General features: G+C 36.8%; 3 protein-coding genes across 5 annotated transcripts in view; 1 reads left to right on the plus strand and 2 right to left on the minus strand.

Moving 5' to 3' along the window:
• Positions 1 to 9387, plus strand: part of prpf31 (PRP31 pre-mRNA processing factor 31 homolog (yeast)) — a 29876-nt gene extending 20489 nt beyond the window's left edge. The window contains exons 12-14 of the mRNA XM_041044564.1: positions 8690 to 8818; positions 8918 to 9016; positions 9110 to 9387. Of these exons, the coding sequence (XP_040900498.1) occupies positions 8690 to 8818; positions 8918 to 9016; positions 9110 to 9223 (342 nt within the window). The 3' untranslated portion in view covers positions 9224 to 9387. The remainder of the gene's footprint in view (positions 1 to 8689; positions 8819 to 8917; positions 9017 to 9109) is intronic.
• Positions 9388 to 10573: 1186 nt separating this feature from the next.
• On the minus strand, positions 10574 to 19343 carry cnot3a (CCR4-NOT transcription complex, subunit 3a). 3 transcript variants are annotated; one of them, XM_041044545.1, is made up of 18 exons: positions 19214 to 19343; positions 18504 to 18574; positions 18256 to 18323; positions 18084 to 18158; positions 17883 to 17972; positions 17602 to 17730; positions 17263 to 17358; positions 16886 to 17105; positions 16636 to 16769; positions 16359 to 16415; positions 15121 to 16054; positions 14900 to 15005; positions 14649 to 14790; positions 13603 to 13702; positions 12775 to 12973; positions 11758 to 11890; positions 11490 to 11615; positions 10574 to 11382 (listed from the first exon to the last, which is right to left on the minus strand). In XM_041044545.1, exons 2-18 carry the CDS (start codon positions 18526 to 18528, stop codon positions 11284 to 11286), a joined length of 2733 nt encoding a protein of 910 aa, XP_040900479.1. In that variant the 5' UTR covers positions 18529 to 18574; positions 19214 to 19343; the 3' UTR covers positions 10574 to 11283. The 3 variants fall into 3 exon arrangements, with proteins under 3 accessions (XP_040900479.1, XP_040900478.1, XP_040900480.1); XM_041044544.1 differs by having other exon boundaries at positions 13594 to 13702; XM_041044546.1 differs by lacking the exon at positions 16359 to 16415 and having other exon boundaries at positions 13594 to 13702.
• A 219-nt stretch (positions 19344 to 19562) lies between these two features.
• Positions 19563 to 23453, minus strand: tfpt (TCF3 (E2A) fusion partner). The gene is made up of 7 exons (XM_041044573.1): positions 23274 to 23453; positions 22816 to 22917; positions 22165 to 22287; positions 21739 to 21809; positions 21586 to 21655; positions 20809 to 20967; positions 19563 to 20573 (listed from the first exon to the last, which is right to left on the minus strand). The coding sequence occupies exons 2-7, from the start codon at positions 22915 to 22917 to the stop codon at positions 20499 to 20501; spliced, it is 600 nt and encodes a 199-aa protein (XP_040900507.1). The 5' UTR covers positions 23274 to 23453; the 3' UTR covers positions 19563 to 20498.

Raw genomic sequence — 23453 nt, forward strand, 5'->3', positions numbered from 1 at the left:
GTTTTTTATGACATTTTGAGGTGAAAAAAAAATTGACTTTTTTTGGCCGAAAAAAACGCCTTACTATACTATGACGTTTTTTATGACATTTTGAGGTGAAAAAAAATTTTGACTTTTTTTGGCCGAAAAAAACGCCTTACTATACTATGACGTTTTTTATGACATTTTGAGGTCAAAAAAAATTTTGACTTTTTTTGGCCGAAAAAAACGCCTTACTATACTATGACGTTTTTATGACATTTTGAGGTCAAAAAAAATTTTGACTTTTTTTGGCCGATTTTGACGCCTTACTATACTATGACGTTTTTTATGACATTTTGAGGTGAAAAAAAAATTTGACTTTTTTTGGCCGAAAAAAAAACGCCTTACTATACTATGACGTTTTTTATGACATTTTGAGGTCAAAAAAATTTTTGACTTTTTTTGGCCGAAAAAAACGCCTTACTATACTATGGCGTTTTTTATGACATTTTGAGGTCAAAAAATTTTTTGACTTTTTTTGGCCGAAAAAAACGCCTTACTATACTATGACGTTTTTTATGACATTTTGAGGTCAAAAAAAAATTGTGACTTTTTTTGGCCGAAAAAAAACGCCTTACTATACTATGACGTTTTTTATGACATTTTGAGGTGAAAAAAAAATTTGACTTTTTTTGGCCGAAAAAAACGCCTTACTATACTATGACGTTTTTTATGACATTTTGAGGTGAAAAAAAAATTTGACTTTTTTTGGCCGAAAAAAACGCCTAACTATACTATGACGTTTTTTATGACATTTTGAGGTGAAAAAAAATTGTGACTTTTTTTGGCCGAAAAAAACGCCTTACTATACTATGACGTTTTTTATGACATTTTGAGGTGAAAAAAAATTTTGACTTTTTTTGGCCGAAAAAAACGCCTTACTATACTATGATGTTTTTTATGACATTTTGAGGTGAAAAAAAATTTTGACTTTTTTTGGCCGAAAAAAACGCCTTACTATACTATGACGTTTTTTATGACATTTTGAGGTCAAAAAAAATTTTGACTTTTTTTGGCCGAAAAAACGCCTTACTATACTATGACGTTTTTATGACATTTTGAGGTCAAAAAAAATTTTGACTTTTTTTGGCCGATTTTGACGCCTTACTATACTATGACGTTTTTTATGACATTTTGAGGTGAAAAAAAAATTTGACTTTTTTTGGCCGAAAAAAAAACGCCTTACTATACTATGACGTTTTTTATGACATTTTGAGGTCAAAAAAAATTTTGACTTTTTTTGGCCGAAAAAAACGCCTTACTATACTATGGCGTTTTTTATGACATTTTGAGGTCAAAAAAATTTTTGACTTTTTTTGGCCGAAAAAAACGCCTTACTATACTATGACGTTTTTTATGACATTTTGAGGTGAAAAAAAAATTGTGACTTTTTTTGGCCGAAAAAAACGCCTTACTATACTATGACGTTTTTTATGACATTTTGAGGTGAAAAAAAAATTTGACTTTTTTTGGCCGAAAAAAACGCCTTACTATACTATGATGTTTTTTATGACATTTTGAGGTGAAAAAAAATTGTGACTTTTTTTGGCCGATTTTGACGCCTTACTATACTATGACGTTTTTTATGACATTTTGAGGTCAAAAAATTTTTTGACTTTTTTTGGCCGAAAAAAACGCCTTACTATACTATGACGTTTTTTATGACATTTTGAGGTCAAAAAAAAATTGTGACTTTTTTTGGCCGAAAAAAACGCCTTACTATACTATGACGTTTTTTATGACATTTTGAGGTGAAAAAAAAATTTGACTTTTTTTGGCCGAAAAAAACGCCTTACTATACTATGACGTTTTTTATGACATTTTGAGGTGAAAAAAAAATTTGACTTTTTTTGGCCGAAAAAAACGCCTTACTATACTATGATGTTTTTTATGACATTTTGAGGTGAAAAAAAATTGTGACTTTTTTTGGCCGATTTTGACGCCTTACTATACTATGACGTTTTTTATGACATTTTGAGGTCAAAAAATTTTTTGACTTTTTTTGGCCGAAAAAAACGCCTTACTATACTATGACGTTTTTTATGACATTTTGAGGTCAAAAAAAAATTGTGACTTTTTTTGGCCGAAAAAAACGCCTTACTATACTATGACGTTTTTTATGACATTTTGAGGTGAAAAAAAAATTTGACTTTTTTTGGCCGAAAAAAACGCCTTACTATACTATGACGTTTTTTATGACATTTTGAGGTGAAAAAAAAATTTGACTTTTTTTGGCCGAAAAAAACGCCTTACTATACTATGATGTTTTTTATGACATTTTGAGGTGAAAAAAAATTGTGACTTTTTTTGGCCGATTTTGACGCCTTACTATACTATGACGTTTTTTATGACATTTTGAGGTCAAAAAAATTTTTGACTTTTTTTGGCCGAAAAAAACGCCTTACTATACTATGACGTTTTTTATGACATTTTGAGGTCAAAAAAAATTTTGACTTTTTTTGGCCGAAAAAAACGCCTTACTATACTATGACGTTTTTATGACATTTTGAGGTCAAAAAAAATTTTGACTTTTTTTGGCCGATTTTGACGCCTTACTATACTATGACGTTTTTTATGACATTTTGAGGTCAAAAAAAAATTTGACTTTTTTTGGCCGAAAAAAAAACGCCTTACTATACTATGACGTTTTTTATGACATTTTGAGGTCAAAAAAAATTTTGACTTTTTTTGGCCGAAAAAAACGCCTTACTATACTATGGCGTTTTTTATGACATTTTGAGGTCAAAAAAAAATTTGACTTTTTTTGGCCGAAAAAAAAACGCCTTACTATACTATGACGTTTTTTATGACATTTTGAGGTCAAAAAAAATTTTGACTTTTTTTGGCCGAAAAAAACGCCTTACTATACTATGGCGTTTTTTATGACATTTTGAGGTCAAAAAAATTTTTGACTTTTTTTGGCCGAAAAAAACGCCTTACTATACTATGACGTTTTTTATGACATTTTGAGGTGAAAAAAAAATTTGACTTTTTTTGGCCGAAAAAAACGCCTTACTATACTATGACGTTTTTTATGACATTTTGAGGTGAAAAAAAAAATTGACTTTTTTTGGCCGAAAAAAACGCCTTACTATACTATGACGTTTTTTATGACATTTTGAGGTCAAAAAAAATTTTGACTTTTTTTGCCCGATTTTGACGCCTTACTATACTATGACGTTTTTTATGACATTTTGAGGTGAAAAAAAATTGTGACTTTTTTTTGGCCGAAAAAAACGCCTTACTATACTATGACGTTTTTTATGACATTTTGAGGTGAAAAAAATTTTTGACTTTTTTTGGCCGAAAAAAACGCCTTACTATACTATGACGTTTTTTATGACATTTTGAGGTCAAAAAAAATTTTGACTTTTTTTGGCCGAAAAAAAACGCCTTACTATACTATGACGTTTTTATGACATTTTGAGGTCAAAAAAAATTTTGACTTTTTTTGCCCGATTTTGACGCCTTACTATACTATGACGTTTTTTATGACATTTTGAGGTCAAAAAAAAATTTGACTTTTTTTGGCCGAAAAAAACGCCTTACTATACTATGACGTTTTTTATGACATTTTGAGGTCAAAAAAAATTTTGACTTTTTTTGCCCGATTTTGACGCCTTACTATACTATGACGTTTTTTATGACATTTTGAGGTGAAAAAAATTTTTGACTTTTTTTGGCCGATTTTGACGCCTTACTATACTATGACGTTTTTTATGACATTTTGAGGTGAAAAAAAATTGTGACTTTTTTTTGGCCGAAAAAAACGCCTTACTATACTATGACGTTTTTTATGACATTTTGAGGTGAAAAAAAATTTTGACTTTTTTTGGCCGAAAAAAACGCCTTACTATACTATGACGTTTTTTATGACATTTTGAGGTCAAAAAAAATTTTGACTTTTTTTGGCCGAAAAAAAACGCCTTACTATACTATGACGTTTTTATGACATTTTGAGGTCAAAAAAAATTTTGACTTTTTTTGCCCGATTTTGACGCCTTACTATACTATGACGTTTTTTATGACATTTTGAGGTCAAAAAAAAATTTGACTTTTTTTGGCCGAAAAAAACGCCTTACTATACTATGACGTTTTTTATGACATTTTGAGGTCAAAAAAAATTTTGACTTTTTTTGCCCGATTTTGACGCCTTACTATACTATGACGTTTTTTATGACATTTTGAGGTGAAAAAAATTTTTGACTTTTTTTGGCCGATTTTGACGCCTTACTATACTATGACGTTTTTTATGACATTTTGAGGTCAAAAAAAAATTTGACTTTTTTTGGCCGATTTTGACGCCTTACTATACTATGACGTTTTTTATGACATTTTGAGGTGAAAAAAAAATTGTGACTTTTTTTGGCCGATTTTGACGCCTTACTATACTATGACGTTTTTTATGACATTTTGAGGTCAAAAAAAATTGTGACTTTTTTTGGCCGAAAAAAACGCCTTACTATACTATGACGTTTTTTATGACATTTTGAGGTGAAAAAAAAATTTGACTTTTTTTGGCCGAAAAAAACGCCTTACTATACTATGACGTTTTTTATGACATTTTGAGGTCAAAAAAAATTGTGACTTTTTTTGGCCGAAAAAAACGCCTTACTATACTATGACGTTTTTTATGACATTTTGAGGTGAAAAAAAATTTTGACTTTTATTGGCCGAAAAAAACGCCTTACTATACTATGACGTTTTTTATGACATTTTGAGGTCAAAAAAAATTTTGACTTTTTTTGCCCGATTTTGACGCCTTACTATACTATGACGTTTTTTATGACATTTTGAGGTGAAAAAAAATTGTGACTTTTTTTTGGCCGAAAAAAACGCCTTACTATACTATGACGTTTTTTATGACATTTTGAGGTGAAAAAAATTTTTGACTTTTTTTGGCCGAAAAAAACGCCTTACTATACTATGACGTTTTTTATGACATTTTGAGGTGAAAAAAAAATTTGACTTTTTTTGGCCGAAAAAAACGCCTTACTATACTATGACGTTTTTTATGACATTTTGAGGTGAAAAAAAATTGTGACTTTTTTTGGCCGAAAAAAACGCCTTGCTATACTATGACGTTTTTTATGACATTTTGAGGTGAAAAAAAATTTTGACTTTTTTTGGCCGAAAAAAAACGCCTTACTATACTATGACGTTTTTTATGACATTTTGAGGTCAAAAAAATTTTTGACTTTTTTTGGCCGATTTTGACGCCTTACTATACTATGACGTTTTTTATGACATTTTGAGGTCAAAAAAAATTTTGACTTTTTTTGGCCGATTTTGATGCCTTACTATACTATGACGTTTTTTATGACATTTTGAGGTCAAAAAAAAATTTGACTTTTTTTGGCCCGAAAAAAAAACGCCTTACTATTCTATGACGTTTTTTATGACATTTTGAGGTGAAAAAAAATTTTGACTTTTTTTTGGCCGATTTTGACGCCTTACTATACTATGGCGTTTTTTATGACATTTTGAGGTCAAAAAAAATTTTGACTTTTTTTGGCCGATTTTGACGCCTTACTATACTATGACGTTTTTTATGACATTTTGAGGTGAAAAAAAAATTGACTTTTTTTGGCCGAAAAAAACACCTTACTATACTATGATGTTTTCTATGACATTTTGAGGTCAAAAAAAATTGTGACTTTTTTTGGCCGAAAAAAACGCCTTACTATACTATGACGTTTTTTATGACATTTTGAGGTGAAAAAAAATTTTGACTTTTTTTGGCCGAAAAAATCGCCTTACTATACTATGACGTTTTTTATGACATTTTGAGGTGAAAAAAAAATTTGACTTTTTTTGGCCGAAAAAAACGCCTTACTATACTATGACGTTTTTTATGACATTTTGAGGTGAAAAAAAAAATTGACTTTTTTTGGCCGAAAAAAACACCTTACTATACTATGACATTTTCTATGACATTTTGAGGTCAAAAAAAATTGTGACTTTTTTTGGCCGAAAAAAACGCCTTACTATACTATGACGTTTTTTATGACATTTTGAGGTCAAAAAAAATTGTGACTTTTTTTGCCCGATTTTGACGCCTTACTATACTATGACGTTTTTTATGACATTTTGAGGTGAAAAAAAATTGTGACTTTTTTTGGCCGATTTTGACGCCTTACTATACTATGACGTTTTTTATGACATTTTGAGGTGAAAAAAAATTGTGACTTTTTTTGGCCGATTTTGACGCCTTACTATACTATGACGTTTTTTATGACATTTTGAGGTGAAAAAAAATTTTGACTTTTATTGGCCGAAAAAAACGCCTTACTATACTATGACGTTTTTTATGACATTTTGAGGTGAAAAAAAATTTTGACTTTTTTTGCCCGATTTTGACGCCTTACTATACTATGACGTTTTTTATGACATTTTGAGGTGAAAAAAAATTGTGACTTTTTTTTGGCCGAAAAAAACGCCTTACTATACTATGACGTTTTTTATGACATTTTGAGGTGAAAAAAATTTTTGACTTTTTTTGGCCGAAAAAAACGCCTTACTATACTATGACGTTTTTTATGACATTTTGAGGTGAAAAAAAAATTTGACTTTTTTTGGCCGAAAAAAACGCCTTACTATACTATGACGTTTTTTATGACATTTTGAGGTGAAAAAAAATTGTGACTTTTTTTGGCCGAAAAAAACGCCTTACTATACTATGACGTTTTTTATGACATTTTGAGGTGAAAAAAAATTTTGACTTTTTTTGGCCGAAAAAAAACGCCTTACTATACTATGACGTTTTTTATGACATTTTGAGGTCAAAAAAATTTTTGACTTTTTTTGGCCGATTTTGACGCCTTACTATACTATGACGTTTTTTATGACATTTTGAGGTCAAAAAAAATTTTGACTTTTTTTGGCCGATTTTGATGCCTTACTATACTATGACGTTTTTTATGACATTTTGAGGTCAAAAAAAAATTTGACTTTTTTTGGCCGAAAAAAAAACGCCTTACTATTCTATGACGTTTTTTATGACATTTTGAGGTGAAAAAAAATTTTGACTTTTTTTTGGCCGATTTTGACGCCTTACTATACTATGGCGTTTTTTATGACATTTTGAGGTCAAAAAAAATTTTGACTTTTTTTGGCCGATTTTGACGCCTTACTATACTATGACGTTTTTTATGACATTTTGAGGTGAAAAAAAAATTGACTTTTTTTGGCCGAAAAAAACACCTTACTATACTATGATGTTTTCTATGACATTTTGAGGTCAAAAAAAATTGTGACTTTTTTTGGCCGAAAAAAACGCCTTACTATACTATGACGTTTTTTATGACATTTTGAGGTGAAAAAAAATTTTGACTTTTTTTGGCCGAAAAAATCGCCTTACTATACTATGACGTTTTTTATGACATTTTGAGGTGAAAAAAAAATTTGACTTTTTTTGGCCGAAAAAAACGCCTTACTATACTATGACGTTTTTTATGACATTTTGAGGTGAAAAAAAAAATTGACTTTTTTTGGCCGAAAAAAACACCTTACTATACTATGACATTTTCTATGACATTTTGAGGTCAAAAAAAATTGTGACTTTTTTTGGCCGAAAAAAACGCCTTACTATACTATGACGTTTTTTATGACATTTTGAGGTCAAAAAAAATTGTGACTTTTTTTGGCCGAAAAAAACGCCTTACTATACTATGACGTTTTTTATGACATTTTGAGGTGAAAAAAAATTGTGACTTTTTTTGGCCGATTTTGACGCCTTACTATACTATGACGTTTTTTATGACATTTTGAGGTGAAAAAAAATTGTGACTTTTTTTGGCCGATTTTGACGCCTTACTACACTATGACGTTTTTTATGACATTTTGAGGTGAAAAAAAATTGTGACTTTTTTTGGCCGAAAAAAAACGCCTTACTATACTATGACGTTTTTTATGACATTTTGAGGTGAAAAAAAATTGTGACTTTTTTTGGCCGAAAAAAACGCCTTATTATACTATGACGTTTTTTATGACATTTTGAGGTGAAAAAAAATTGTGACTTTTTTTGTCCGAAAAAAACGCCTTACTATACTATGACGTTTTTTATGACATTTTGAGGTGAAAAAATTTTTTGACTTTTTTTGTCCGAAAAAAACGCCTTACTATACTATGACGTTTTTTATGACATTTTGAGGTGAAAAAAAATTGTGACTTTTTTTGGCCGAAAAAAACGCCTTATTATACTATGACGTTTTTTATGACATTTTGAGGTGAAAAAAAATTGTGACTTTTTTTGTCCGAAAAAAACGCCTTACTATACTATGACGTTTTTTATGACATTTTGAGGTGAAAAAATTTTTTGACTTTTTTTGTCCGAAAAAAACGCCTTACTATACTATGACGTTTTTTATGACATTTTGAGGTGAAAAAAAATTTTGACTTTTTTTGGCCGATTTTGACGCCTTACTATACTATGACGTTTTTTATGACATTTTGAGGTCAAAAAAAATTTTGACTTTTTTTGGCCGATTTTGACGCCTTACTATACTATGACGTTTTTTATGACATTTTGAGGTAAAAAGAATTTTTAATTTTTTTGGCCGATTTTGACGCCTTACTATACTATGACCATTTTTATGATATAAGTCTTTTAAATCGTTTTAAGGAAAAGTTCAGGCAGTGAGATTTTTAACTTACGTTTATTTTGCAGATTGAAGACGACGCATATCAGGAAGATCTGGGCTTCAGCCTGGGTCAGCTGGGCAAGAGCGGCAGTGGGCGTGTCAGGCAGGCTCAGGTCAACGAGGCCACCAAGGCCAGAATCTCCAAATCCCTCCAGGTAAACACATTGAGTATGAATTTGAACTGAAGCAGTGGCATGTGATTTATTTTTCTTGATTTTTAATGTCTTCAAAATTTCTGTTTTGTTAAACAACAGAGGACGTTGCAGAAGCAGAGCATGACATACGGAGGAAAGTCGACAGTCAGAGATCGCTCCTCAGGAACCAGCTCCAGTGTAGCATTCACTCCTCTGCAGGTAAAAAGAAGCAAAACATCCTCTTTTAATTAATGTCCCCTGAGACCTGCACAGGTTTGGGTTCACTAACAACTGCTCTGCTCTTGTCCGCAGGGGCTAGAGATCGTGAATCCACAGGCTGCAGAGAAGAAGGTGGCTGAAGCTAACCAGAAATATTTCTCTAACATGGCAGAGTTCCTCAAAGTCAAGAAGGAAGCTAAGATGTGAAAACACACTCACACTCACACACGGTCATCCCACACGTGGACAGTTGTACTCAACACTGCAGAATGTTAGTATATTCTCATTTTCGTTTGACATAGTGCTTTGTCCTGTATTTAGTTTTTACTTTTTTTGATTTTTCCATTTTAATAAAATATGTGGACATTTCACAGAGCGTCAAGGTTTTTTTTTTTTTAAGAAGTAAACCGTTTATACTAAGTTTGTTGTAGCCATTTAACTGATGCTCTTAATTTCCATTTTCCACACATCAAATCTGAACCCATTAAATGATCATAACTGTCAATTTGCCCAAACAAGTTAAAATCAAGCTTATCTAAAATTAGAAAATAAGTGAATCCATATTTCTTGTAGGAATGACAGGACTTTACACCACACGCTGACTTGTAATTTCTTAAAAGTATTTATTGAAATTGTACAATCCTGTTATAACCCCGTTTTAAGACATCTCCCATGCAGAACTGTGATGAGGGAAAAAAATGTAAATACGACTTGAAATTCACATTTTTAGCAATTTCTTAACTGACCTTCCCTTTCTGAAAACCTTAAAAGCCCCAAAAAATAGAATCTATAAAAGGCAAATCTCTCATAACTTTGCTGTATTTTCCTTTTTTCTTATCCTCACCACCCCCCCCCCCAAAAAGCCTGAAAACTAATCACACACAACATAAAATTTTATGCAGTACAGATCTTAAGTTTTCATGGTTGCTTAAACGGAAAAATCTTCAGATTAACACTCTCTCCATTCAAACTGCCAAGAAAAGGTGGGATCTGTCCCACACCAGATCCACGACCAGATTAAATCTTACTGTTCTTCAGGGTAGCACATGAACAACCACGGCAGACGAGACATTTCCTACTTAACCCATGAGTTAAATCTACCACCAGAATTTTAGGATTTCTGTTTTCTCTCTACATGTAAACAAGTTTGTCAGTGCACATTCACTGTATAGGGGTGTCACTTAAAATATCCGGTGGTAAATTGAACACAATGGATTGTAGGATAAAGTAACATCAACAGAATAGAATAAAACCTTAACTGAAGGTGGGAAGCTGACTCGAACCAAACTCAGATTTACTGTCTAAGGAGTAATTAAGAGGTGATTTGGGTACAGGTACAATCACTACGCTCAGCGTGGCCTTTTGCACTGAGAATGATGACAAGTCCTCATTGTTGTAAGAATCAAACATCAAGTAGATTCATGTCTCAAACCCTATTTTTAAGATTTTACAAGTTTATTAATTTGTCACAAACATGAATGCACCATAATAATGCATTTTCTTTGACAGATTAACTTAAAAACATTTTATTTGTAAAGAGAGGGAGTCAGAGACCAGTTCAATTGCATAGCAATTTAATCCATGTCCAATAAGGACTCTTTCCCCGTCACAGGGAGAGGCCCTGTGGTCACTCTCAATCAGCGTTTAAATCGACCAAGACAATATCAATAAAACTATTGATAACCGCTCACTATCTCTAATAGTGACCATATTCAACAGGCATCGTAGGGTCTTAAAAGAAGCCGTTCCTACACACCATGACTAAATGTCCACTGTACGTCCCCATTCTAAACCACCAAATTACAGTAAATACAAGATGGGCAGTTTACTTAACAATCAAATTCAAGGTTTGTTTTGTGTCAAGTCAAAGGCTTCCAGGCTGATGTTGGGCAGGTGGTACAGAGAATCTTGTTGAAACGGAAAAAAAGAAATAAACATGAGAAACATGCATGGGGTAGGCTTTCCTAATGCCACATACTGAGTGTGCACACAGACAGGCACAAACGCAGATCTCTAATGAGAACCCTCCCAGCTCGTGCAGCACGGTGCATCTAATCAGGCCCATGGGGCATTTTAGTCAAAAGCAAAGTGCTACATGAGGAGCAAGGGCTTCATGTTGAGATGCAGCCTATACAGACACCAGTCTCCAGTTCAGGAGAGGGTTTCTACTACACATCACAATCTCTATCCACAGTTTGGAGTTCAGTCTCGGAATGTCAACAGCAGCACGTTTTGTCTCTCTCTGTCCTTTTGCGTCCCTCTGTCTGTCACTGCAGGTCTCGGTCTTCGAGGTACCTATACTCGAAGGTGAACCCCTCCTTCTTCCTCTGGCCCCATTTCTCATAGTCAAAGTAAATGTAAGTGCCCTGCAGGAACAGCAGAGTGTAGAGAACGATTATTAATAATGTGAAACCACATACAAAAGACAGACTAGCTTCAGGTTCTATGGAAATGAGCTGTGTCAAAGCTGCACCTGTTCAAACTCGTCAGTGATAGTCTTGGGCTCTTCGTGCCTCTGAAACCACATCATGTACTTGGTGTGAAACCTCCATGACTGCTTCTTCAGAGCCTTGGCAGACAGATACTGAGCCTTAGTGCCCTGAGAGAAGGAGGTCAGAGAAACCATTAAGCTTAAAAGCAAGACTTAAATACATCATGGAGAACAGGCAGAAAAGGGGATGAACCAAAAGGTGCACTGGGAGTAAATAAGGATTGGGTGAGCTGAGCCGGTGCGTGGTTACCTCCAGGTAGTAGAAGATGAAAAAGAGAGTTTCTGTGGACAGTCTCTGGTAGAACTCTATGGAGTCAGAGTGGTGCGGTGGTATCTGATGATGGAAGGGCAAGGTGGGACACGGGTTCCTCATCAGGTATTGCCTTTAGGACAGAAGCACAAATAGTTACAAATCCACAGCAACATACAACAGATCGTGGTTTCCCTCACACGTAAAAAATGTAGTTTGTGTGTTAACAAATAATTTCTTAAGGTATAAAGCTGTCAATGGTCTTTGTTTCATTGTTGTTTGTGGTTGTAATTCTAAACAGTTGTAAGTTGTGCATTTGTTGAGGACTACTTTCAGCCATAGATTTAGTGTGACAAGTATTTACAGCAACAGGATGGGACTGACTATATATAATCTACAGTTCCCATGTTCATAATTAAGGATGTGCAACAGTGTAGCTCAGTGGTGTGTATTAACCTAGAACAGGCTTTTTGCTACACTACCAAATACTTGGTAATATGATAGTTGGTTTTGGTTTTTCTATGGGATTTGATAACAATAAAAAATATATAAAATATCAGACATATAATTTAAACAGTCAGATGTGCAGATAATGAAATAGACTTTTAGCTACCCATGAGTGATGACACAGTAAAAAGAAAGCCTTTAAACCAGGATTAAAAATGTAAACGTAAACTAATTTATTACATCAATCAATCAATCAAATTATAAAAGTGAATTTGTGAAATTAGCGTGAAACTGATGTAAAGCCAAGCAATGTGTCATGTTTGTTTCTGTATTTGTTCTAAGTCATAAAAGTTTTTCCTTGCTGCCGTTGCCAAGTGCTTGCTCTTGGGGGAAATGTTAGGTCTCTGTAGATAATAGTATAAAGAGTATGGTCTAGATCTGCTCTACAGTGCTCTAAGTGCCTTGAGATAACTTCTGTTATGAATTTTTCGTTATATAAATAAAATTGAATTGAATTGAAAACCCTGTAAGATGCATCATAGTCGTTTGTAGAAACTGTGGTGCCTTTACCTGATCCTCTCAGAGTCAGAGGGGTGTGGCATGTGTGTCCAGGCGGACTCCTGCATGGCCTGCTGGTAGAGCTGGTCTTTGGGAAGAGGGGTGGGGCCCAGTGGACAAACCCCGAGCGAGGGGGGGATGCTGACTTCCGACACGGACGGCTGAGGGGCGGCAGGTGTTCCAGGTGCCGCAGATGAACCAGAGAAGATGTCTACAGGATGAAAAAAAAGTGACTACATCAGTTACACAAATACAGGCTACAGAACATGTCATTCTAATTTCCCCTCGCTTCCATCTGTCAGAGTTATTTCTTCTTGTTAAAGTAATTTTTTTATGCTCTGACTTTACTGAACATTTTTCTGCTTGCAAATGCTTAAGCAACACTGGAACATTTGTTGCCTGTTTTGTCTAAAGTGTAGGGCAGAAACTGTTTAATAATTTAGTCCAAAAACAATAATAAATGTTGAACCAAGGGTGAAATCTTGAATATGCTCACAGTCTGCCAAGTCCCACATACAAGCAAAAAAAAAAGGTATAACACTGGGAGATGCAACCAACTGTATTTGTGAGGATATAACCATCTATTGTTTGTGTTTTTACTTAACAAATGACAAACATTTAACATGATAACTGAAAAAACGTGGAATCAATTTTCTGTCAGTTGGCTAACTGATTGTTTGTTTAATTTCAGTAGTTGCTTGTAACATCTGCAATTTCATCTGCTGCTACAGTAGTAACAAGTTGCTTTGGGGTAAATACACTTCATTTAACTGGTAATGTGTACAAGTGATCGGAGGTTTAAAGTGTGAAAGTGTAGAAACAATGCCTGACCATTCCGACCTCTGTCAGTCAGGTGCAGGTTGGGAATCTCTCCATCCAGGCCCGATCCCAGCGCTGCTCTCTCAGCCATCGCCTTCAAAGAACTGAGAGGCTCAGGAGCCTGAGGGGGAAACAAGATGGAGACAACACGCGATTAAATAAAACTAAGCTGAAAAAAATGGTTAAAGAATAATGAAAAACAACTACTATTACAACTGCTACGGAGATCAACACGCTTTTATGAGGCCACAGTTATTAATCACCTGCAGTAGATACAGGTATAGAGTTAATGTGTTCCAAAACAGGAGATAACTCAGAAATTCATGTGAGTGAAAATGTTTTCTCTAACAGTTTATGTATGCTTGCCGACTGCCCACACTGGCTTCTGATTCATACACTGTCCAGGGCTGCCTGTTTCTTGGTGTTTGCAGCGAACGGAACGAGAAATTGGTATATTTTTCAGTTAGTCCAAAAATATCTTGGCATGACATGATTTCTATCCAAATGTGCCATTAGATATGTGTAGGCTTCTTTGTTTGGTATAAATGTGGCCCAGAGGTTCGTGGGCAACCTGGAATACTTCAACGCTATTTACAGCTAACCATACTAACACTCATCGGTAATGTACCAAACAAAAGTACCAGAACAACTATGCATGACAGCTTAGTTATTTGCTAATTCAAAAATAATCCAGCTGCCTGGTTAAGTATTAGAGCTCAGCTGTCCCTGGCAATCATTTGAGTGAGGAAATAGCCAAAAGGGATGCCAGACAATTTAATATTCACACTACCCAAATACTGATAAAAGGTGTTCCTCTCTAGCAGATACCTTATAATAATTAAGCTGACAAAGGTTTATAGTCTACAGCCTCACATCTTTTTCATAATGTCGACCACTTTTGTCTCTACTGACAAACCTCTCCGTGCCATAATCTTAAGAAGCTGCTGCTGCTACACCTGACTGTAATCTGCCTGGTTCCCACGGTAAATTCTGGTGGCTGACAAAAGCCTGTGACTAAGGCTTGATGTCAGTCAGCATGTCCTAACTAACTTGCTGGCTCGGCTCACCTTGAGGCCCTCAGAGGCCTGTGTGTAGGAGTGGGGCCCGTTGAGAAGACTCCCTCCTCCAGGTGTGCTGTCTGAGAATGAGGGGGACGGAGAGCTGGGAGGCAGGGTGATTGAGCTGATTAAACTGGGACCATTGTCCATCCTGCACCGCAAATAGTGGGAACAACAGTAAGACAATGTTAAGCAATGTCACGAACAAGCAGAAACATGTCAAGTTTCAAGACTCAGATGAAGCAGACAACAAAACTTACGGCTGACTGGTTGAGGAACTGAGAGATGAGGGTTGGCTGCTTTGTGACTGGCTCGGTGTGCTTAGAGCTGATTCTGTGGAGCTCTCTGCTACTACAGCACTGTAACCTGTGGGCAGGTGAGGGAAAAGTTAGGAAAAAAAACCTTTACAGGGAGAAGACAATGTTGATGCTAACAGATAAGTAAATATTCACTATAGGCAAAGCATAACAAGTTAACATACTTGTGCCTCCATTTTGCTTCAGTCCACTCGGTGGTCTCACAGGAGCAGCATTCACCCCTACGCCTCCAACCACGCCGACATTCCCTCCATTTCCTCCCATCATGCCAACTACACCAGAGGTAGTGCTGACAGAGCTTGGGGGCACCTGCGAGGCACCAGGGGCCACACTTTGCCCAGGAACCAGACCCAGAATACTCCCACTCAGAGAACTATGGGCTGGGCTGGAACCCAGTAAACCAAGCCCTGTCCCCGCCCCGTTGGTGGTGACTCCACTGGAGCCAGAGGTGGGGATGGAAGTGCTGCTCTCCACTGAAATGCTGGACTGAGTGGTGCTGTTCAAACCCAAGCCTCCTGATGCTGCTGCCTGAGCGTAAGGGGCAGGTGTGGAGCCTGAAAGGAGCCCTGCCATTGTGTTTAGAGGAGTGGGGTGGCCACCCAGGCCTAAACCAGGCATTTGGTTGGCACTGCTGGTCCCCGTCATGCCACCTTTGCTCAATCCTAGCCCGAGCCCGAGTCCCAAACTGGAAGCCGGGTTAGGCCCAGATGTGGGCTGAGACTGGGAGTTGGGAGCTGATGAACTAGGTGTGCTGGGAGTAAGGAGAGAGGGGGCAGTGGAGGCTGGGAGCAGGGGGTTGCTGGGTGGGCTGGGCGTATTGTTTGAGGAGACAGAAGGTTTTGTCTGAGGCGGCTGCTGCTGCTGTTGCTGCTGTGGTTGGTTTGGTGGCTGAGGCTGTTGCTGCTGTTGTGCAGGTTGATGCTGATGTTGCTGCACCGCACTGCTGAAGCTTCCTATTAGACTGCTGCTTGTGGGGACTGGAGGAATGCCTCCGACAACACTCGCCATGGACACGAGGGAGGAGGATGAGGAGGACCCAGAGGTGGTGGAGGAAGAGAAGGAAGATAGCAAGGATGGGGTGCCGTTCTTCACAGGTGACTGAAAATGAGAGAGCACCAGGGAGAGGCATTTCAGACACAAACTGAGCAGAGGTCAACTACAGCTGTACAAAGTGCATGAGGAGCAAAGTTTACTGTAAACTATTGAGGCCTATATATGCAGGAGATGGTACAAACTAAATCAGAAGTCTCCAACCATGGTCCCACAGAGAAAATCTGTTCCATTTCAGTGTCTGAGAGGCTAAAAAAAACCATTCAGCCACCATGACTCTCCAGGACCAAGGGTGAAGAGAGCTCCACTAAACTGTTCATCTACTGGCATAGCACAGATGAGAACCTCTCACCTGGCTAACTTCACTGTCTGTCGACCGTCCCCTTTTCTTATCGTCCTCTGAGTTCTCCTATAGGAGGAGATACCTTGATATGACATTCCACTTTTGAAACGTTGATTCAGCAAATTAGCCAATGGATAATAACACAATGGGGCTTGTAGAAGGGTTAACTTAATGCAAACTTAATGTATGGAATATGTGCAAAATTGTGTCAGAATGTACTTATTCTACCCAGCATCGCTTCAACATCATCACCCAAAGTTTTTATAATACAAAGACAAGGACTTACTGCAGTGCAAGTGGCCGGGGATGGAGGGATGGGCGAAGAGGAGGTGGTGGAAGTGGGAGTGCTGCTGGAGTGGAGATACATCTCATCTTCCACGTTGCCCTGACCTGATGGAGAAGTTGCAACCAATGCAGCAGCTACAAGAAAAACACGGAATAGAGACAAGTGTCAGATATTGTCATTATAGCCCCCTAAGGTCTGCAATCTAAATGAATAAAAGTATCATCATAACACTCTACAGTGCTCTACTCACGGATGTCTTCCAGGTCTAAGTCATCATACAGGAACTCATTCTCCTCAAAGTCTGGGTCTTGGGATGAATCAATGTAATATTCAACATCATCCTTGATCTTCTGAATTGCATCCACTGGCACAGAGTCATTGTCCAGCATTCGTAAAATGGTCTCCAACATACGAATGTGAAATCTATGCCTCTCAATCAACCGCTTGAGCTCATCAATACGGTCTTGCTTCTACATGACAGAAAGAACAAGTATAATAGTGTATAATAAACATTTTAGCAGAACTTTTACTACACTACGGTGAATTGGATAAGGATAGGAAAGTGTTTTTTCTGAGTATGAAGAAATAAAAACTGATCCCTGAAAAGATTAAGATGGGAGGACTTACCTCCTTGTCACCCTTCTTCTTTCTCGTCTGAACAGAAAGAGATTCCACCTCACTTTCAAACTGATCCACCTGCATATTTAGAGTGTCTATCGTATTCTGTAGGTGAAGAAGGGGAAGAGAAAAAAAAGGCAGTTAATGGATTTCATCAAAAATTCTTCCCAAAACAGATCCTTGATTAAATTGCCTTGTTCAGTTGATGAGTTCTTACTCATTCATTTTATCAACTCATTAATTTAATTTTTTGTAATCATTTTAAAATTGTGTGATTTTTCATCGTCTTTGGCACAAGATCATTTCAGGCAACAAATATACATCAGGTGAAGACACTCTGTGTCTTACTGTTAGCCACTGCCCCGTTTCCTCCTTTTCCCTCTGAGCTGGATCCACTTTCTGAGCGAGCCCCAAGCCTTCTTTAGAGTAGGCTTTTGTTTTTGTTTCACGTTCCACCACCTTAAACCGCTCCATTTGCTAAAGTAAGAAAAATCACATAACCCTTGTTTAGTTACATGTTTTGATGTAACATTGTTCTTATGTTAAACTTTACACAACCACAAAAAATTCTTTGGAAATAACAATAAGTTAAAAAATAAGATATATGAAGAGATAATAATGAGCCTTACCGTCTCTATGAGTTTGCGATTCTCGACTAGCTGCCTTTTGTCTTTGATCTCGTTGGAGGCCACCCATGTTTTTATCTGATCTCTCAATCGCTAAGGAGAACACAGGAGATGAAAATATTAAAGCACATTCCCCATGTCAAATATACAAAAATTGATCAACACTGCAGATACAGGAAATGTATATTTATTAACTTGTCTTACCTGTAGTTTTTTAATCTCTTTCTTGAGGTCAGCCTCATATTTTTCCTTCTGATTTGCATTGGCTGCATTGTGAAGCTGAAATGTTTACAAGTAATTGAGATATTGTAAGTTTTACCACCATCAACCTTTCAAGTAGAACCTCAAACAAATGCAAGATGGTTAGATATCTCACCTTTTGCCAGATATCTTCAAACTGTTCAACACCTTCAGCTACTTTTTTCAAACATCTATCTATCTCACCTGGGGAGAGAAAATATGTGATCAAACATAGCTGGATATAAATCAGTGCTTCACAACTTGTAATGCAAATAAAAAAAAACTAATATATTGGTAGATGAATACAGTCTGAGTCAGTGCGCAAGATAGCAGTGGGATCGATCCTGTGCAATACTACTGATGGCAGTTTCATCAACATCTTACCTTGAAGTTTTCTCTTGTCAGCCATGGCTCTGACTACGACAATGTCCACATTCCGTCTGTCACAAAGTTAGCTGTGTAAAGCAAGCAAGACGTGTATTAAATATAGTTCAAACAACACACGGATCCCTACAGCAGAACCATCAGTGCATCGGCGTCCAGAGAGTGGAACTGACGTTAACTCCTGCTAGCTGGCCGGTTAACGTTAGCCGCACAATTAACACCAGGATTTCCAGGCATTTTCAACCACAAGTCTCTGAGATCGTTTGTCTATAGTTGCATTTCCGTTAACGCAGCTGATGTTGCTGATGTTACCAATATGACTGACATGGTTGTCAGCTAAAATTAGCCACCTAGCCAGCTAACCTTACTAAGCTAACGTTAATACTAGCCAGTTGCTTAGCTCGTCCACCTCGCTCGGTTACCAACTAGCCTGTTTCAAAACGAGTAACACGAAGCATGTTGATGGCTGGATTTCATATTCATGCATCATTATTTCGGGGTCCAATATAGCTTTTATATGGTGGTTTTGCGTTGTGAAAGGCACAATATATCACAATCCGTTCAAATCGTTAACCTGCTAGCTAATGTGGCTAACTGTCTGGCTAGCTAATGTATAAAATGCTAGCTAGCAGCTTAGCTAGCCAAATTTAGGAAAAAGGGAAACTGGGTCAACCCGAGCAAATAGATTTATACTTGTTTACGACATTTACCTAGGGTATGGACTTTCGTTTGTCTTTTTTCAAATACAGCCAAAACTAATTCCAGAAAGTCTTCTTTACTTCCAAAATGTGTTTTCTTTTCGACAAGCTCGCTCACTGTAATGTAGCTGAAGATGGACGGTAGCTAAAATCCCACCTCCGCGTTTGGAGCCCGCCCTAAATCAAATCTACGATATCTGATTGGACAGAACTCACGTCTGTCACTGAGACGCATCCGCTGGAATGAGGTCCAGGCATTGGCTCAACGGTGAGATGAATTTTGATCGGCATAAAACCAAAAATGCATCTCAAGACACACATTTATAAAGATTTCTGTGTAGTTCACCTTTATTAACTCCTAACTTCGCTGTGTGGATGTCGCCATAAAGTTTTACTTTATACAGAAAATGATTCACTCACTGTGACAAAAAGAAGAAACGGATCTCCATCACTACTGAGCAAACTCCATGCTCTGAAGAACACTGTGGGATGAGGCTAAAAGCTTCAGAAAGAAGAGTGAACTTTGGGTTAAGATTTTTATTTTTTGTCATATTAAAGAAACTATATTTGCAGATACTGATTTTTATTTCTGCCTGAAACTGAAATATTTTTGATGTGTAGCTGACTTATAGAAACATGATAAAAACACATAACCCACTGAATTTTGCCATCAGCTGCTGTGACAGTCTAAACTGGTGATGCAGATGCATGAATAAATGTAGTGAAATCTTTGTCTTGTTCTGGTCAGCAAACATAATAAAATTACACACACCAACCCTTTCTAGACACTTCAAAAACCTAAAAAAAACATTAACTTCAAAACTTTAGAATAAAAATAAACATTTCATAGCACAGCCTGAGGACCAAATAGGAGTTTGTAATACTTTTCACACTGATAAAATCAAGAACCATGAAATCATTGATAATATCCAGGAATGTATTATGAAATGCATTTGATTTTCTGCCCTACTTTAATTGTGTCTGGGCTGCCAGATCTTTACCAAACAAGGGTGCCCATGACAGTGTGCACAACTTGCCATTGGTCATAATTATGTGAAGTCATCAAATCTCAGTACAAAGCGTGAAAACAGAGAATAATATGTACAAAATATATGTATGGATGTAGCGTGCATAACATTTCATTTACCTTACATAAACTCAATTCTGTTCACAATATTCAAGTAAAACTACAAACAGTGCAAAACCCAGCTGAACAGAGGCAGCCAACAGTGTCTGCTGAACAGTCAAAGAAACTGTGTGCTCCTTTGTCATCATCACATCCAGGCCAGTGCAATGATCAGTGAGACAGAGAGGTCGGGCTGGGCATTTCTCCAAACTGTGTGTCTGCCAACACCGACATGTCTGGTTCAGTCTGGGTAAAGAGGAGAAACTCAGTTAACATAAAATCAATTATTCTGCACAGCCAGATATCTGAATATTTACACTGAGGCCAATTTGTGTTTTAAACCATTCACTCATGCATCCACAGCTACATGTTCATCCAAATCACACATACACACATGGAAACACAGAAAATTTTAAGAAACTGAGCACTGTTTTAATATACTTCCATGGACAACAGCAATTCAACAAAGTTCTTCACCTACCTGTGGGTCTTTATCCTTCTCTTGCCTTGGAATTCGATGCCTCCTCTTCTTTGGTCCAGCAGCATGATGCAACGCTGCAGATGACGTGGAGCCAGACAAACCGTTGAGATGATCCTCCTCCACTCCAGCAGCAGTATCTAAATGGGCACCAGGTTCATCCTGAAACAACAAGAAAAAAAACTTAACTGTATGTAATGAGCTTGAGCACATTTATTTATTAAGTTATTAAGGTACATCAAATAAAGGGACAGACAGGCTTGCTTAAAGTAACTGCAAGGTTGGATTAGCAGTCAGGCAAAGTGGGTTAACTGCCCTTGACCCAGGCTCAATGTGTTTCAGTTTCTTTTTAGTAATCTGATTAATTGCAAATTTGTTAGGGGATTTTCACCACTTACAAGGTGGGTGCAGCCTTATTAGCTAATCGTGTGTTAATCTTAGATAATTTAGTTTTAAGACCTTACTTATTTTAGTCTACACTGTGCTCACATGGTGCACATTCCAGTCAATGGCAATTTTTTGCCTGGGGCTCCTTCAAAAGTTAATCTGGTCATGGTCAATTGCTACAGAAAAAAAAAACATTAATATAGTTCTGTAAAATCTGGATCTTGGTGGTAAATTAGCACCTACTCCGTGGGTCCCTCAGAATATCAGGTGGGTCAGGTCATAAAAACATGAGCCAGTGCCAGACTTGCAGGTGGGATTGACTGAATAATTAAAATCAAATCTGTGACCTTTGCTTTTTTTTTTTTAATCTCCGCCTATCGGCTTATTTCTTACCTCAAGCAGTATAGTGAGCTGGGCATTTCTGTAATCATCCCCATGAGCATCTAAAGTCTTCATGAGGAACCTGTAAAGATTAACAGAACACTCAGATGGACCATCAAGTGGAAATCTCCTCAGAAATACAGCTATTGTAATGAAGTTCAATACCGTCTTTCTTTCTTCAAGCGTCGTGTAATTCTTTGTACTTGGTGAAGGCGGCCAAGCAACTTCTGAGTCACCTGAAAATAACACATGACACGTGACACACATGGAACAGGTTACTGAGTGGTGAGAATGGAAATGATCACCAATGCACAGATATATCTACAGAAACAACAGAATAAAAAGAAACATATTTTTTGTTAAAAATTATTATACAGTGACAGTATGAGCTCATGTGGATGAAAACATATCAAAAAATGGGTATTGGTTTAAAAGGCATAAGAGGTCCATAGGTAGAAATGACATGAGAAGTGAGGCACTAAATGTTACTAAACCCATTATAACCCATATTCAAAAGGCACACACTGTCAGGAAGTGTATGCAAAAAAACCCACATACTGCATATGCACGTACATGCAGGCTCACACACACCTGTTCAATTTCTTTACATCTCCTGCTCAAAGCCAGATATTTCCTCTTATCAAGAGCTCTTCTCTCTTCATCCTCTTGCACTGTGCTCTCAAGCAGCTCGCTGCCTCCTGGGCCAAGCTCCACCTGGAGCAAAAACACTTGTGGGTTTGTGGATTGTGGTCAACTCTCTGCGTCAGTGTTTTCAGTACTGTGTTTCAAATAGAACAGCTGTCACAAAAACAAAATTTCAGTTGTCGAATCTGTCATAATAAGGTTGTGTTGCTTCATGACACCAATATTATTAGTGGTCTAACAAAATTAGAAATGATCACAACAAAAAAAATAAGAATGAAATAAAAATTTGACTTTGCATGCACAAATCATGTTTATAGCATATTAAACCGAGATGCTGGATCAAGGATGTGACTGTAGTTTATTTCTTTAAAGATACAGCTTATTAGACCAATTTAAATATAATAATATTTTACTTTTGGAAGCTAAGATGTGGTGTTAAAACAGGCAGTATTAAGGATTTGGTAAAGTTAATAAAGGAGACACCAATGTACACAGATCCTCATGACTTAGGGGCACAGGGAGCACTGGAAAGGCGTTCCTATTTGCGCACATCAACATTACTATTACCACTACCTTGATCATTGTCATTAACATTACCTCTCCAGGTCCCAGCTCCACACCACCAGGCTCCAACTCTGCCTCCAGGATGTGTCCTCCAAACAGAGGAGGAAGAGCTAAACCAGAGAAATCCTCCATCATCTGAACAGGAAGGGAAAGAAGCGTCCGTGTAGACAGATACTTTATTCACAGTGTTTGGTTTTATAAAAACATTTAAACTAAACAAACGTGTAGGTATAGGTTCACTATAATTCTGGTGCAGCAATGACATGTAAATTATTAGAAAAACTATACCAGTTCTGATGATCATTACACTACCGGTAACAATGACCTCAGCCGAACAAACAACAAACATCGCCATCGACTGTGCAACTTCCGACATTTTCAAACATAAATTACTTTTTAATGACTAAATTAGTGAAAATAATCGTTATAGAACATTTTGGTATCATCAGTGTTGGACTATCATACTAGACAACAAGCTATCCAATACTTACATTTCTGAGTCTATTGACAGTGAAGTCTGATTCCTGCGCTTTTAAAACTGCGGGCTGCTTAGACTGAGTATCAGTCGGTGGTCCACACAGTCAGGTCAGCTATGGAGTGATATAATATATAACTGAAATAAAATGTAAAGCAAAGCCAGAGCAGTTCCCCTCTCACTTTCTCGTCGTTAG

The sequence above is a fragment of the Toxotes jaculatrix genome, chromosome 8 (assembly GCF_017976425.1).
Source record: "Toxotes jaculatrix isolate fToxJac2 chromosome 8, fToxJac2.pri, whole genome shotgun sequence".
Classification (NCBI taxonomy): Eukaryota; Metazoa; Chordata; class Actinopteri; family Toxotidae; genus Toxotes; species Toxotes jaculatrix.